Genomic DNA, 15,001 nt, shown 5'->3' on the forward strand with positions numbered 1-15,001 from the left:
ATTTATATGCATTATATGCTTTTGAATGAAATTTCCGGTTTTGACGGGAAATACTCAGTTACATTGGAGAAAAGTGATTTATTCTCAGGATGGAACATTTGTAAAATACCGGGAAAATATTAAACCCTGCAGGAGACCAGAGCCCAATCTGAAATTATGTGAAGGTAGACAGATTGAACATTGTAGCGGCAAATATTAAAGAACCACTTGCAGCATGTTTACCAGATTTGACATTTCTTGCAACAATCAGCCGTTATGGCGTGGAGTGTGTCATTTGTTGCTATCCCTTTTTAAAGGCATGTCAAAGCTCCAGGGACACAGCAGAGAGAAGCAGAAGGGTAGAAGGGAGAACACTGTCTTTTTGCAGTGGTATTGGCCTCGGTTTGTGTCTATCTCTCCCCTTCCTCACGCCTCCATTACCTTCCACTGAGAATCTTCTTTCACAGACGTGAGTAGTTGTGATGGGGAGAGTTGAGCCCGATCTGCCACTTCACACACAAGGCTGTCTTGAGGCTTCTCTTTTGTTGATAATTATTATAGAACATTTACGTTAGATGCTTGATGGGATTTTTTTGGGAAAATAAATTCACACAGGCTTGATTTAGCCCTGTCACCAGTTTGGTTTTATTCTCCAGCTGGTACTGAATTAATTCATTTTTCATCATTTTTTAGTGGGTGAAATTCAACTTCCTCGAATTCTGCCAGGATCCTAACCTGCCAAATACTAGGCTGGGGCTGTGTGAGAGGGCTGGGAATGATTTCCCCAGCCTTTCTATTGGCCGTGGAAGCAAGGAAAACACGTGCCTATGCCTGTTAAATAAGGCCCACTAGCTCCCAGCCCACTCGTAAATAACGGAACTGGACACGCTCTCAGCTGCTCCCTCTAGGAGGCTGGAACCTGTGCACTGAGACTGTCTGCTACGATTCCTCTGTGGCACCGGAATCCACAGCAGCGTTTACAAATTACCATGAAAAGTGTTTTGACTGGGCCCATTCATTTTTTGATCACCCCCCAGATGTTGCTCAAGGCACATTTCTTAAACCATGCGTAGGCCCTACGTAAGATCATAGAGTTCAGCTCTGCTGCAGCTTTCTCTTTCCCTCTACTAATTAATTATTGGGTTTACAGTATTCATGGATTGTCTGAAGCTGCTCACCCTGGATGTTGGTTTGGATTGACAAGCAAATATTTGGCAAGCAAATAGTTTGTCAGCTTTGAGTTCAATTCAAACAGACTGAGGTGCCCTTCAAATATATAATTGCTTAAAATGTTGTAATTCAAATTGTCTCCTTCAATCCACTTTAATATTATGCATTTTATTTTTATGAGAACCATTGTTATGTCTGGCATCGACCTTGGAGCATGGTGCCGTTGCCAAATCCTCAAACTTTCTGTAACTGGCGTGCTGTTGTTTCCCTGTGTGTGTAGATGCCTGACAGAGTCTGTCAAGTCTTAAAAGTTCCAGCGAGGACTCAAACACAGAGTAACAACTGCTGTCCTTTGTATAGGAATAAGATTTTACTCTCCTATATCCAAAGGAATAAGAAATGTAATAGAAGCCAGATCTATTAGGTTATTGTTGTTCCTACCACCCTACTTTTTTGAGGTGCACATTTGGAAGTATGCAATTAATTAAGTCTAAATCTGTAAGTAACTGCACAGTAATTTCCTCCAAGCCAGCATTCAAAACACCTTTTATGGAAAGGGAATACTATACCGATTGTCCTCTTGCCCTTTCGTTACAAAGATTCCAGAGTGGCTTAATCTGAAGAGGTTAACTGGAAATAGAAAGTGGACGATGCCAGGGCATAAATCCCATTATTGTGGCCGTCAGATCTCATCAACACCTCGGTGGCCTAGTAGGCTTTAGGATAGACTGAATGGACTAGCTACAGTATTAAAAAAGCAAATGGGTGAGCAGTAGTCATTTAAGGCATCAGCATACTTTGGTTCGGATGGCACCTAGCCGAATTCTGCTAGGCGAACCAAATGTGTGCTCGCATTCTCCCTTAGAAGACATTTCTCTTGAAAAACAAGAAAAAAGCGGAATAGTACTGTTTGTCCATCTTGAGATGCCGTAGCCAGTATACGCTTCCTCAAAATAGTCTGCTACAGACTTCAGGCTACCAACTTCGGCTTGCCTCGAGAAAAAATGTTGTGTGCACGAACAGCCGATTTCTTGTTGTTGTTGCTGGAGACCAAAACGAACAAAAACGTCACAAAATGTCGTAATAATATATGCACAAACTGTTCCGGATGTGGACGCCTTTAGCCTACATCTTTGTTCACCTGATGATGTGGTCCCCATGATACATTTCTCTAGTAATTTGTCATAAATTGGCCCCAGTTGCCCCTGCCATGCAGTGATCGATTCAGGCCATACTCTTGTTAGGCATCCCATCTTCTCTCCCTAATCATTAACACCAACATTGAGGAGAAAGACCTGAAATAAATGGTGGGCTCTAATGGTATCACTTAATTAGCGTACAGTATAAACTGTTATTCCCTTACCTACAGAAGGCTACCCATGTTACCAAGGATATCCATGTTAATGAGCAATATCAAATCCAGGATCCTATAGAAGTGTTTGTGGTGAGAAAACTAAACCTTTGGGAATGGTTGTCAACCAACAGTGCATTGATCTGAGCAGCATAAGATGATAACATGCAAGTTGAATATCTCTAAGTACAACAGTACAGAAGTATTTTTTTGGAGGAATAATGAAGTTAATTTTCACATTTTCAAGAGGCTTTTCGCTCTTGGCTCAGTCTCTTTCATCTCGTTTTGCTCTCTTTAATCGAAGAAAACCACATAGTGGTTATTGTATAGCCTAGTTTTCATATCTCCCTCATTAGAGACTATACAATCACAGTTATGTTGACTGTCTGGAAGTTGGTTAAATGCAGCACCACTCAACTTTTAGGCCACATGATTTCAGAGCCATTGTGTCATGGCCATTTGAATGCGTATTGCCACTTAGACTGTTACAATGTCTCTTATCAACTCAATTACCTTCTCTTTTCTCTTTAACAAGTTCTATTATTTGGTTGTGTAAAGCCTCTTTTCACGTAATGATGCTTCTCACTTTAATTCGTATTTGTTAAGATTAGGCTCACTTTATTGGTCAATTGCACACAAGTTACAACCGAAATGTAACTTCCGCTTTTAACCCTACCGTTCCAAAAGACACATACAGTTGAAGTCGGAAGTTTACATACACCTTTGCCAAATACATTTAAACTCAGTTTTTCACAATTCCTGAAATTTTATCCTAGTAAAAAGTTAGGATCACCACTTTATTTTAAGAATGTGAAATGTCAGAATAATAGATGAGAATGATTTATTTCAGCTTTTATTTCTTTCATCACATTCCCAGTGGGTCAGATGTTTACATACACTCAATTAGTATTTGGTAGCATTGCCTTTAAATTGTTTAACTTGTGTCAAACGTTTCAGGTAGCCTTCCACAAGCTTCCCACAATAAAGTTGGGTGAATTTTGGCCCATTCCTCCTGACAGAGCTGGTGTAACTGAGTCAGGTTTGTAGTCCTCCTTGCTCGCACACATTTTCTACAGGATTGAAGTCAGGGATTTGTGATGGCTACTCCAATACCTTGACTTTGTTGCCCTTAAGCCATTTTGCCACAACTTTGGAAGTATGCTTGGGGTCATTGTCCATTTGGAAGACCCATTTGCGACCAAGCTTTAACTTCCTGACTGATGTCTTGAGATGTTGCTTCAATATATCCACATAATTTTCCTTTCTCATAATGCCATCTATTTTGTGAAGTGCACCAGTCCCTCTTGCAGCAAAGCACCCCCACAGCATGATGCTGCCACCCCCGTTCACGGTTGGGATGGTGTTCTTCGGCTTGCAAGCCCGCCCCTTTTCCTCCAAACATAACGATGGTCATTATGGCCAAACAGTTCTATTTTTGTTTCATCAGACCAGAGGACATTTCTCCAAAAAGTACGATATTTGTCCTCATGTGCAGATGCAAACCGTAGTCTGGCTTTTTTATGGCGGTTTTGGAGCAGTGGATTCTTCCTTGCTTAGTGGCCTTTCAGGTTATGTCGATATGGGACTCGTTTTACTGTGGATATAGATACTTTTGTACCTGTTTCCTCCAGCATCTTCACAAAGTCCTTTGCTGTTGTTCTGGGATTGATTTGCACTTTCCGCACCAAAGTACGTTAATCTCTAGGAGACAGAACGCGTCTCCTTCCTGAGCGGTATGACAGCTGCGTGGTCCCATGGTGTTTATACTATTGTTTGTACAGATGAACGTGGTACATTCAGGCGTTTGGAAATTGTTCCCAAGGATGAACCAGACTTGTGGAGGTCTACCATTTTGTTTATGAGGTCTTGGCTGATTTATTTTGATTTTCCCATGATGTCAAGCGAAGAGGCACTGAGTTTGAAGGTAGGCCTTGAAATACATCCACAGGTACACCTCCAATTGACTCAAATTATGTCAATTAGCCTATCAGAAGCTTCTAAAGCCATGACATCATTTTCTGGAATTTTCCAAGCTGTTTAAAGGCACAGTCAACTTAGTGTATGTAAACTTCTGACCCACTGGAATTGTGATACAGTGAATTATAAGTGAAATAATCTGTCTGTAAACAATTGTTGGAAAAATTACTTGTGTCATGCACAAATGTCCTAACCGACTTGCCAAAACTATCGTTTGTTAACAAGTCATTTGTGGAGTGGTTGAAAAACGAGTTTTAATGACTCCAACCTAAGTGTATGTAAACTTCCGATTTCAACTATACTTACATATAACATTTTTTTGGAGAGGTGCGGGGGGCTGCCACACTGGGCACAATGGCAGGCAATGGCATCTAGGATTTGATACCAACAAACCTCCTGTTGCCAGCTCACTTCCCAACTGATTTTTCCTGTTGGACCCAGGATTCGAACTGGCAACCCTCCGGTTGCTGGTTCGCCTCTCTAACCGCTTTGCAACTTGTTGCCGTGTTTGTACTGTAGCAAACAACCAGAAATGGCAGCGTTTGCTTGAGTGCAGTGACTGTGTTTGGAAAGACTGCTGCAGAGCGCTACTGTGACTCCATTAGTTCCCCAAAGAGCGATATACACTGAGTATACCAAACATTTGGAACAACTTCCTAATATTGAGTTGCACCAAACCCCACCCCCACCCCTTTTGCCCTCAGAACAGCCTCAATTCATCGGGGCATGGACTCTACAAAGTGTTGAAAGCGTTCCACAGGGATGCTGGCCCATGTTGACTCCAATGCTTCCCACAGTTGTCAAGTTGGCTGGATGTCCTTCGGGTGGTGGAACGTTCTTGATACAGACGGGAAACTGTTGAGCGTGAAAACCCCAGCAGATTTGCAGTTCTTGACACAAACCGGTGTGCCTGGCGTCTACTACCATACTCCGTTCAAAGGCACTTAAATTTTTTGTCTTGCCCATTCACACTCTGAATGGCACACATACTCAATCCATGTCTCAATTGTCTTAAGGCTTAGAAATCCTTCTTTAACCTGTCTCCTCCCCTTCATCGACAATGATTTGAAGTGGATTTAACAAGTGACATCAATAAGGGATCATAGCTTTCACATGGATTCACCTGGTCAGTCTAATTCTAGACATTCAGTTACATAGCATTGTTTATATATTCCCTATGTAATGTTAATAGGGAGCTAACGTAGCTGCCATAGAATGTTGTAGTGTCATGTAAATGCTGAAACCGCATTGGCTCTGGTTCTCCCCATAACATAGGGATAATAATGGCAATATTAATGCAATATCTAGCAGTGTAAAAAGGATCATGCTTTCTACCACAAGCTGCTTCCCAAGTCCTAAGCACACAATGCGTTTGGTGCATTAGGAGTGTACATGGTTTTCTAGAGTTGGAAACTGGTACCAATCACCAGTCACGCTTTAGGCTTACACTATTCTATTGTTATGAATCATGTTATGAGTTCTGAATCACGACAAATAGCTCATTTAGGTTTTTACATTGGACACACAATGGGAGGCATGCTGCATGCTTTTGGATAAATCCCCTGCTAAACAATATTCTAATGTGGCATCTGCCCTTATCTCGCTGCAGCGGAACGGTTGCTATGACAGACACATTGAAGATAAAAAGCCATTTGGATTGCTCATCTGCTCCGGAGACTAGACACCTGGAAGTTCTACTCGGTTAACCCCTAGAGTGAACAACAGAAGGGCAAAGGTCATATAAGGGCTGGGCGATATGGCCAAAATATAATATCACGGTATACTTTTTGGGGGATGGTATGACTTTATTTGATGGTATTTTATGTTTTTGAATAATAACATTTCTAAATGTGCTTTTAGTTTTGCGTGCCCCTAGGTTGGCAACACATATACATTCTAAGTGATTTCAATGGGTCGTTCTCCATTCTGATTGTTTTATACTGTTCAATTAAACTTCAATCAAAAATAATTTCCAGCATTTTCAACAATTTCTGCATTTCATGCACTCATTTGAGATAATTTCCACACTGCTACGTATGGCTACATGATATGGGCAAACAATCCAAATGTTGTAATTGCAATTTGACTTGCCATTTAGAGCAAAACACTTGGGTGAACTGTTGGAATTATTCATACAGTGGGGAGAACAAATATTTGATACACTGCCAATTTGGCAGGTTTTCCTACTTACAAAGCATGTAGAGGTCTGTAGATCCAGAAAATCACATTGTATGATTTTTAAGTAATTAATTTGCATTTTATTGCATGACATAAGTATTTGATACATCAGAAAAGCAGAACTTAATATTTGGTACAGAAACCTTTGTTTGCAATTACAGAGATCATACGTTTCCTGTAGGTCTTGACCAGGTTTGCACACACTGCAGCAGGGATTTTGGCCCACTCCTCCATACAGACCTTCTCCAGATCCTTCAGGTTTCGGGGCTGTCGCTGGGCAATACAGACTTTCAGCTCCCTCCAAAGATTTTCTATTGGGTTCAGGTCTGGAGACTGGCTAGGCCACTCCAGGACCTTGAGATGCTTCTTATGGAGCAACTCCTTAGTTGCCCTGGCTGTGTGTTTCGGGTCGTTGTCATGCTGGAAGACCCAGCCACGACCCATCTTCAATGCAGAGGGAAGGAGGTTGTTGGCCAAGATCTCGCGATACATGGCCCCATCCATCCTCCCCTCAATATGGTGCAGTCGTCCTGTCCCCTTTGCAGAAAAGCATCCCCAAAGAATAATGTTTCCACCTCCATGCTTCACGGTTGGGATGGTTTTCTTGGGGTTATACTCATCCTTCTTCTTCCTCCAAACACGGTGAGTGGAGTTTAGACCAAAAAGCTCTATTTTTGTCTCATCAGACCACATGACCTTCTCCCATTTCTCCTCTGGATCATCCAGATGGTCATTGGAAAACTTCAGACGGGCCTGGACATGCGCTGGCTTGAGCAGGGGGACCTTGCGTGCGCTGCAGGATTTTAATCCATGATGGCTTAGTGTGTTACTAATGGTTTTCTTTGAGACTGTGGTCCCAGCTCTCTTCAGGTCATTGACCAGGTCCAGAAGGTTCCCCCTTCTGATAACCAGGTGGCAAATCACATCTCTGCATGTCTGGCAGACATATTAGTGTGGATGACGGATCACCACCTCAAGCTGAACCTCGGCAAGACGGAGCTGCTCTTCCTCCCGGGAAAGGACTGCCCATTCCATGATCTCGCCATCACGGTTGACAACTCTGTTGTGTCCTCCTCCCAGAGTGCAAAGAGCCTTGGCGTGACCCTGGACAACACCCTGTCGTTCTCCGCTAACATCAAGGCGGTGTCCCGATCCTGTAGGTTCATGCTCTACAACATTCGGAGAGTACGACCCTGCCTTACACAGGAAGCGGCACAGGTCCTAATCCAGGCACTTGTCATCTCCCGTCTGGATTACTGCAACTCGCTGTTGGCTGGGCTCCCTGCCTGTGCCATTAAACCCCTACAACTCATCCAGAATGCCGCAGCCCGTCTGGTGTTCAACCTTCCCAAGTTCTCTCACGTCACCCCGCTCCTCCGCACACTCCACTGGCTTCCAGTTGAAGCTCGCATCTGCTACAAGACCATGGTGCTTGCCTACGGAGCTGTGAGGGGAACGGCACCTCCGTACCTTCAGGCTCTGATCAGTCCCTACACCCAAACGAGGGCATTGCGTTCATCCACCTCTGGCCTGCTAGCCCCCCTACCTCTGCGGAAGCACAGTTCCCGCTCAGCCCAGTCAAAACTGTTCACTGCTCTGGCACCCCAATGGTGGAACAAGCTCCCTCACGATGCCAGGACAGCGGAGTCACTCACCACCTTCCGGAGACACTTGAAACCCCACCTCTTTAAGGAATACCTGGGATAGGATAAAGTAATTATTCTACCCCCCCTTACCCCACCCCAAAGAAATAAAAAAATAAAAAACATATTGTAAAGTGGTTATCCCACTGGCTATAAGGTGAATGCACCAATTTGTAAGTCGCTCTGGATAAGAGCGTCTGCTAAATGACGTAAATGTAAATGTGTAGTTCTGGGCTGATCCCTCACCTTCCTCATGATCATTGATGCCCCACGAGGTGAGATCTTGCATGGAGCCCCAGACCGAGGGTGACTGACCGTCATCTTGAACTTCTTCCATTTTCTAATAATTGCGCCAACAGTTGTTGCCTTCTCACCAAGCTGCTTGCCTATTGTCCTGTAGCCCATCCCAGCCTTGTGCAGGTCTACAATTTTATCCCTGATGTCCTTACACAGCTCTCTGGTCTTGGCCATTGTGGAGAGGTTGGAGTCTGTTTGATTGAGTGCGTGGACAGGTGTCTTTTATACAGGTAACGAGTTCAAACAGGTGCAGTTAATACAGGTAATGAGTGGAGAACAGGAGGACTTCTTAAAGAAAAACTAACAGGTCTGTGAGAGCCGGAATTCTTACTGGTTGGTAGGTGTTCAAATACTTATGTCATGCAATAAAATGCAAATTAATTACTTAAAAATCATACAATGTGATTTTCTGGATTATTGTTTTAGATTCCGTCTCTCACAGTTGAAGTGTACCTATGATAAAAATTACAGACCACTACATGCTTTGTAAGTAGGAAAACCTGCAAAATCGGCAGTGTTTCAAATTCTTGTTCTCCCCACTGTATATAATAGAGTGCACTTTGAATACAGTGTTTGACATGACAACAAATGAAAATGCCAGAGAGGTGTTATTGTGACAGGGTAGGAACCAAATTGTTCATAAGTGTTTCCTAGGGGACCCTATAATCTTTGGCTACATTTGTTTTCTCTTAGCTACTTCATGTAGCTACCATATTCATTTGTGTATTCCTCTTTTGATTTAGAAGATACTGTTGCACAAACAACATGCTGATTTAGGTCTACACCATCACTGGTATTATCAGGCTCTATAGCTAAATACGTATGCTCTGAATCAGTACATGTAAAAGGCTAGCTTGCCAGCTAACTAGCTATTAGCATTAGCTGCTTACAAGATTTAGGCCCAACTTGCTAAGAAAATACAAACTAGCTGTTTGCAGATGTAAGTAACACAAACTAATAGTGTAATTACAGAACACTAGTGTATTTACAGTCCATTCGGAAAGTATTCAGACCCCTTGACTTTTTCCACATTTTGTTACATAACAGCCTTATTCTAAAAAAGATTAAATACAGATTTTTCCTCATCAATCTACACACAATACCCCATGACAAAGCGAAAACAGGTTTTTAGGAATGTTTGCAAATGTATCAAAGATAAAAAACTGAGTATTCAGAGCCTTTGCTATGAGGCCCTGAATTTAGCTCAGGTGCATCCTATTTCCATTTATCAACTTGATTGGAGTCCACCTGTGGTAAATTCAAATGATTGGACATGATTTGGAAAGGCACACACCTGTCTATATTAGGTCCCACAGTTGACAGTGCATGTCAGAGCAAAAACCAAGCCATGAGGTCGAAGGAATTGTCCATAGAGCTCCGAGACAGGATTGTGTCGTGGCCAGTGGCGGAAAAAGTATGCAATTGTCATACTTGAGTAAAAGTAATGATATCTTAATCGAAAATTACTCAAGTAAAAATGAAAGTCACCCAGTAAAATACTACTTGAGTAAAATTCTAAAAATATTTGGTTTTAAATATACTTAAGTGCTGCCACCACCATGCTTCACTGTAGGGATGGTGCCAGGTTTCCTCCAGATGTGACGCTTGGCATTCAGGCCAAAGAGTTCAATCTTGGTTTCATCAAACCAGAGAATCTTGTTTCTCATGGTCTGAGATTCCTTTAGGTGCCTTTTGGCAAACTCGGGCTGTCATGTGCCTTTTACTGAGGAGTGGCTTCCGTCTGGCTACTACCATAAAGGCCTGATTGGTGGAGTGCTGCAGAGATGGTTGTCCTTCTGGAAGGTTCTCCCATCTCCACAGACGAACTCTGGAGCTCTGTCAGAGTGACCATCGGATTCTTGGTCACCTCCCTGACCAAGGCCCTTCTCCCCCGATTGCTCAGTTTGGCCGGGCGGCCAGCTCTAGGAAGAGTCTTGGTGGTTCCAAACGTCTTCCATTTAAGAATGATAGAGGCCACTGTTTTCTTGGGGACATTCAATGCTGCAAACATTTTTTGGTACCTTTTCCCAGATCTGTGCCTCGACACAATCCTGTCTCGGAGCTCTCCGGACAATTCCTTCAACCTTATGGCTTGGTTTTTGCTCTGACATGCACTGTCAACTGTGGGACATTATATACAGTGAGGGGAAAATGTATTCGATCCCCTGCTGATTTTGTAGGTTTGCCCACTGACAAAGACATGATCAGTCTATAATTTTAATGGTAGGTTTATTTGAACAGTGAGAGACAGAATAACAACAAAAAAATCCAGAAAAACGCATGTCAAAAATGTTATCAATTGATTTGCATTTTAATGAGGGAAATAAGTATTTGACCCCTCTGCAAAACATGACTTAGTACTTGATGGCAAAACCCTTGTTGGCAATCACAGAGGTCAGACGTTTCTTGTAGTTGGCCACCAGGTTTGCACACATCTCAGGAGGGATTTTGTCCCACTCCTCTTTGCAGATCTTCTCCAAGTCATTAAGGTTTCGAGTCTGACGTTTGGCAACTCAAACCTTCAGCTCCCTCCACCGATTTGCTATGGGATTAAGGTCTGGAGACTGGCTTGGCCACTCCAGGACCATAATGTGCTTCTTCTTGAGCCACTCCTTTGTTGCCTTGGCCGTGTGTTTTGGATCATTGTCATGCTGGAATACCCATCCACGACCCATTTTCAATGCCCTGGCTGAGGGAAGGAGGTTCTCACCCAAGATTTGATGGTACATGGCCCCGTCCATCGTCCCTTTGATGCGGTGAAGTTGTCCTGTCCCCTTAGCAGAAAAACACCCCCAAAGCATAATGTTTCCTCCTCCATGTTTGACGGTGGGGGTGGTGTTCTTGGGGTCATAGGCAGCATTCCTCCTCCTCCAAACACGGCGAGTTGAGTTGATGGCAAAGAGCTCGATTTTAGTCTCATCTGACCACAACACTTTCACCCAGTTCTCCTCTGAATCATTCAGATGTTCATTGGCAAACTTCAGACGGGCATGTACAGTGGGGGAAAAAAGTATTTAGTCAGCCACCAATTGTGCAAGTTCTCCCACTTAAAAAGATGAGAGAGGCCTGTAATCTTCATCATAGGTACACGTCAACTATGACAAACAAAATGAGAAAAGAGACCTGTAACTTCTTCTTTAAGAGGCTCCTCTGTCCTCCACTCGTTACCTGTATTAATGGCACCTGTTTGAACTTGTTATCAGTATAAAAAACACCTGTCCACAACCTCAAACAGTCACACTCCAAACTCCACTATGGCCAAGACCAAAGAGCTGTCAAAGGACACCAGAAACAAAATTGTAGACCTGCACCAGGCTGGGAAGACTGAATCTGCAATAGGTAAGCAGCTTGGTTTGAAGAAATCAACTGTGGGAGCAATTATTAGGAAATGGAAGACATACAAGACCACTGATAATCTCCCTCGATCTGGGGCTCCACGCAAGATCTCACCCCGTGGGGTCAAAATGATCACAAGAACGGTGAGCAAAAATCCGGGGGGACCTAGTGAATGACCTGCAGAGAGCTGGGACCAAAGTAACAAAGCCTACCATCAGTAACACACTACGCCGCCAGGGACTCAAATCCTGCAGTGCCAGACGTGTCCCCCTGCTTAAGCCAGTACATGTCCAGGCCCGTCTGAAGTTTGCTAGAGTGCATTTGGATGATCCAGAAGAGGATTGGGAGAATATCATATGGTCAGATGAAACCAAAATAGAACTTTTTGGTAAAAGTTGCATCCAAAGAACACCATACCTACTGTGAAGCATGGGGGTGGAAACATCATGCTTTGGGGCTGTTTTTCTGCAAAGGGACCAGGACGACTGATCCGTGTAAAGGAAAGAATGAATGGGGCCATGTATCGTGAGATTTTGAGTGAAAACCTCCTTCCATCAGCAAGGGCATTGAAGATGAAACGTGGCTGGGTCTTTCAGCATGACAATGATCCCAAACACACCGCCCGGGCAACGAAGGAGTGGCTTCGTAAGAAGCATTTCAAGGTCCTGGAGTGGCCTAGCCAGTCTCCAGATCTCAACCCCATAGAAAATCTTTGGAGGGAGTTGAAAGTCTGTGTTGCCCAGCGACAGCCCCAAAACATCACTGCTCTAGAGGAGATCTGCATGGAGGAATGGGCCAAAATACCAGCAACAGTGTGTGAAAACCTTGACCTGTGTCATTGCCAACAAAGGGTATATAACAAAGTATTGAGAAACTTTTGTTATTGACCAAATACTTATTTTCCACCATAATTTGCAAATAAATTCATAAAAAATCCTACAATGTGATTTTCTGGATTTTTTTCCCTCATTTTGTCTGTCATAGTTGTACCTATGATGAAAATTACAGGCCTCTCTCATCTTTTTAAGTGGGAGAACTTGCACAATTGGTGGCTGATAAATACTTTTTTCCCCCATTATATATGTGCTTTCTTAAGCAGGGGGACCTTGCAGGCGCAATAGGCTAATCGTTTTGACTGTGAACTGTATTACTGTATTGTATTGTAGCCTATTATACTGTATTATATGGATTGGAATTACGCACATTGTTCAAACCATGGTAAAGCAAAAGAAAACATGTGATTCTGGTGCAGCACATCCGGCCTACAAAGTTACAAGTATAGGCTAGCGAATTAGATTAGAACTGCGCTCCTTACTGAGATGGGCTGCCCGTCCCAACCCTGAGCGATAATTGATCATGCAGAGGGCATAGAGAAGCCAGATTTAGACATCTATTATAATTTACCGGTTGCTCGCAGTTATATATCCCGGGAAAAGGGAATGGTTTTGGGCGGTAAATCTCGGTAATCGGGTTCCCGCCATTCAACCCTAGTTTACACCGATGCCTCTTGTTACATTTTGTCCTCTAACCCAAAATGTATGTTCCCATGGTGGAGCAGTGTTATGAAATGAAGCCACTCATAAATTATTAGTCTATATGAAGCTGTCTGAGTAGCATAGGTCTAGGGAGTATACCAAATTAAAAAACAAATTAGAGCTGCAAGTGGTTCAAGGTCGAGTTTTGAACCGATCAGGAAAAACTGACATTGGTGCTACAGTACCATGACAACGGTATGCTTAAGGCCTTGAACCTGGATATGTTTCTATATTTCAAGGCCAAGGGGGATGAAGTACAGTTGAGCACTGTGCAGGTAAGATAATCAAGATTGTTCTGTGTTATGCAAAGTCCAATGAACAAGCACACATCGTCATCATGTTAAGCACTGCCTTCCCCTCAGCTGAATTTGTGTAGTACCTTTTCACTGTTCTCAAAAGAAGTTGAGTACGCTTCCTCTTGTAGTCCCTGTATTGAAGATGAGGTACTTCATCATACAGATAACCTGGCAGACAGAGGCAGAGCTACAGTATAGGGAAGGCAGGAAAGTGGTGCTTGTGAAGTATAGCTCATCTTGGTTTAAGTTTGTATGATCAATCCATGCTTGGTAAGCAACCAACTGACACTGGGTCTCTGTTGTTCTGCATTGCCTCTGCTGCTGGTCCCCTCCGGTGCAGCCAGGGAAGATTAATGGAGTCAGATGAGCTGATGTGTTATCTCTCTCCTCCATCACAATGTGGGCCTGTTGACTCACTTATAAGCTCATGGGTGGCCCAGCGGTCTAAGGCACTGCATCTCAGTGCTAGAGGCGTCACTACAGACCCTGGTTCGATTCCAGGCTGTATCACAATCTGGCCGAGGTTGGGAGTCGGTGCACCATTGGCCCAGCGTCGTCCGGGTTTGGCCGGGGTAGACCGTCATTGTAAATAAGAATTTGTTCTTAATTGACTTTCCTTGTTAAATAAAGGTTTAATATATATATATATATTATTTTTTTAATAAGCCTCTGTTCACTGATCTCTGCCCTACACAGGTTTTTGGCCTCTGTGTTTCAATTCTGAAGTCATCTATGATTAATAATGTGCTCAACTTTGCATGAAAATAAATGTAAACAACAGGACTGCCGGAGAATGAATTGAGGACGGTACCGTAGCTCTGCTTTTGACAGGTAGGCCTAATTGAAAGCTTATGGAAAGTACTGTATCTTACATTCTCAACAGCTCTATACTGCATCATTATTTCTGCTCCATGAATGTAGTGTTTCAAAATATTTGATTATTACCCAGCAAGGATAATATTCAGAACCATTGTGGTGTGCTTGCATCTCAATGGTCAATTTCCCTTAGAATAACTTCCATGATGATGCTACTTAGGTAGGCAAGGCTAAATTTCTTAGGACCACCATCTAAAATGTAACCAGAATTATTTCTTAATGTCACAGAATAACTAATCTAAGCTACAGTTGAAGTCGGAAGTTTACATACACTTAGGTTGGAGTCATTAAAACTAGTTTTTCAACCACTCCACACATTTCTTGTTAACAAACTATAGTTTTGGCAAGCTGGTTAGGACATCT

The 15,001-nt window shown here is 43.0% G+C and overlaps 1 protein-coding gene across 1 annotated transcript; it reads left to right on the forward strand.

Annotated features, from left to right (window-relative positions):
• Positions 1 to 7,576: 7,576 nt before the first annotated feature.
• On the forward strand, positions 7,577 to 8,362 carry LOC121537398 (the record flags this gene model as incomplete). Its single annotated transcript, XM_045206335.1, has 1 exon — positions 7,577 to 8,362. A coding segment is annotated over one exon (786 nt), but the record flags the coding sequence as incomplete, so codon positions are not given.
• Positions 8,363 to 15,001: the final 6,639 nt, after the last annotated feature.

The sequence above is a fragment of the Coregonus clupeaformis genome, chromosome 2 (genome assembly GCF_020615455.1).
Source record: "Coregonus clupeaformis isolate EN_2021a chromosome 2, ASM2061545v1, whole genome shotgun sequence".
In the NCBI taxonomy this organism is placed as follows: Eukaryota; Metazoa; Chordata; class Actinopteri; order Salmoniformes; family Salmonidae; genus Coregonus; species Coregonus clupeaformis.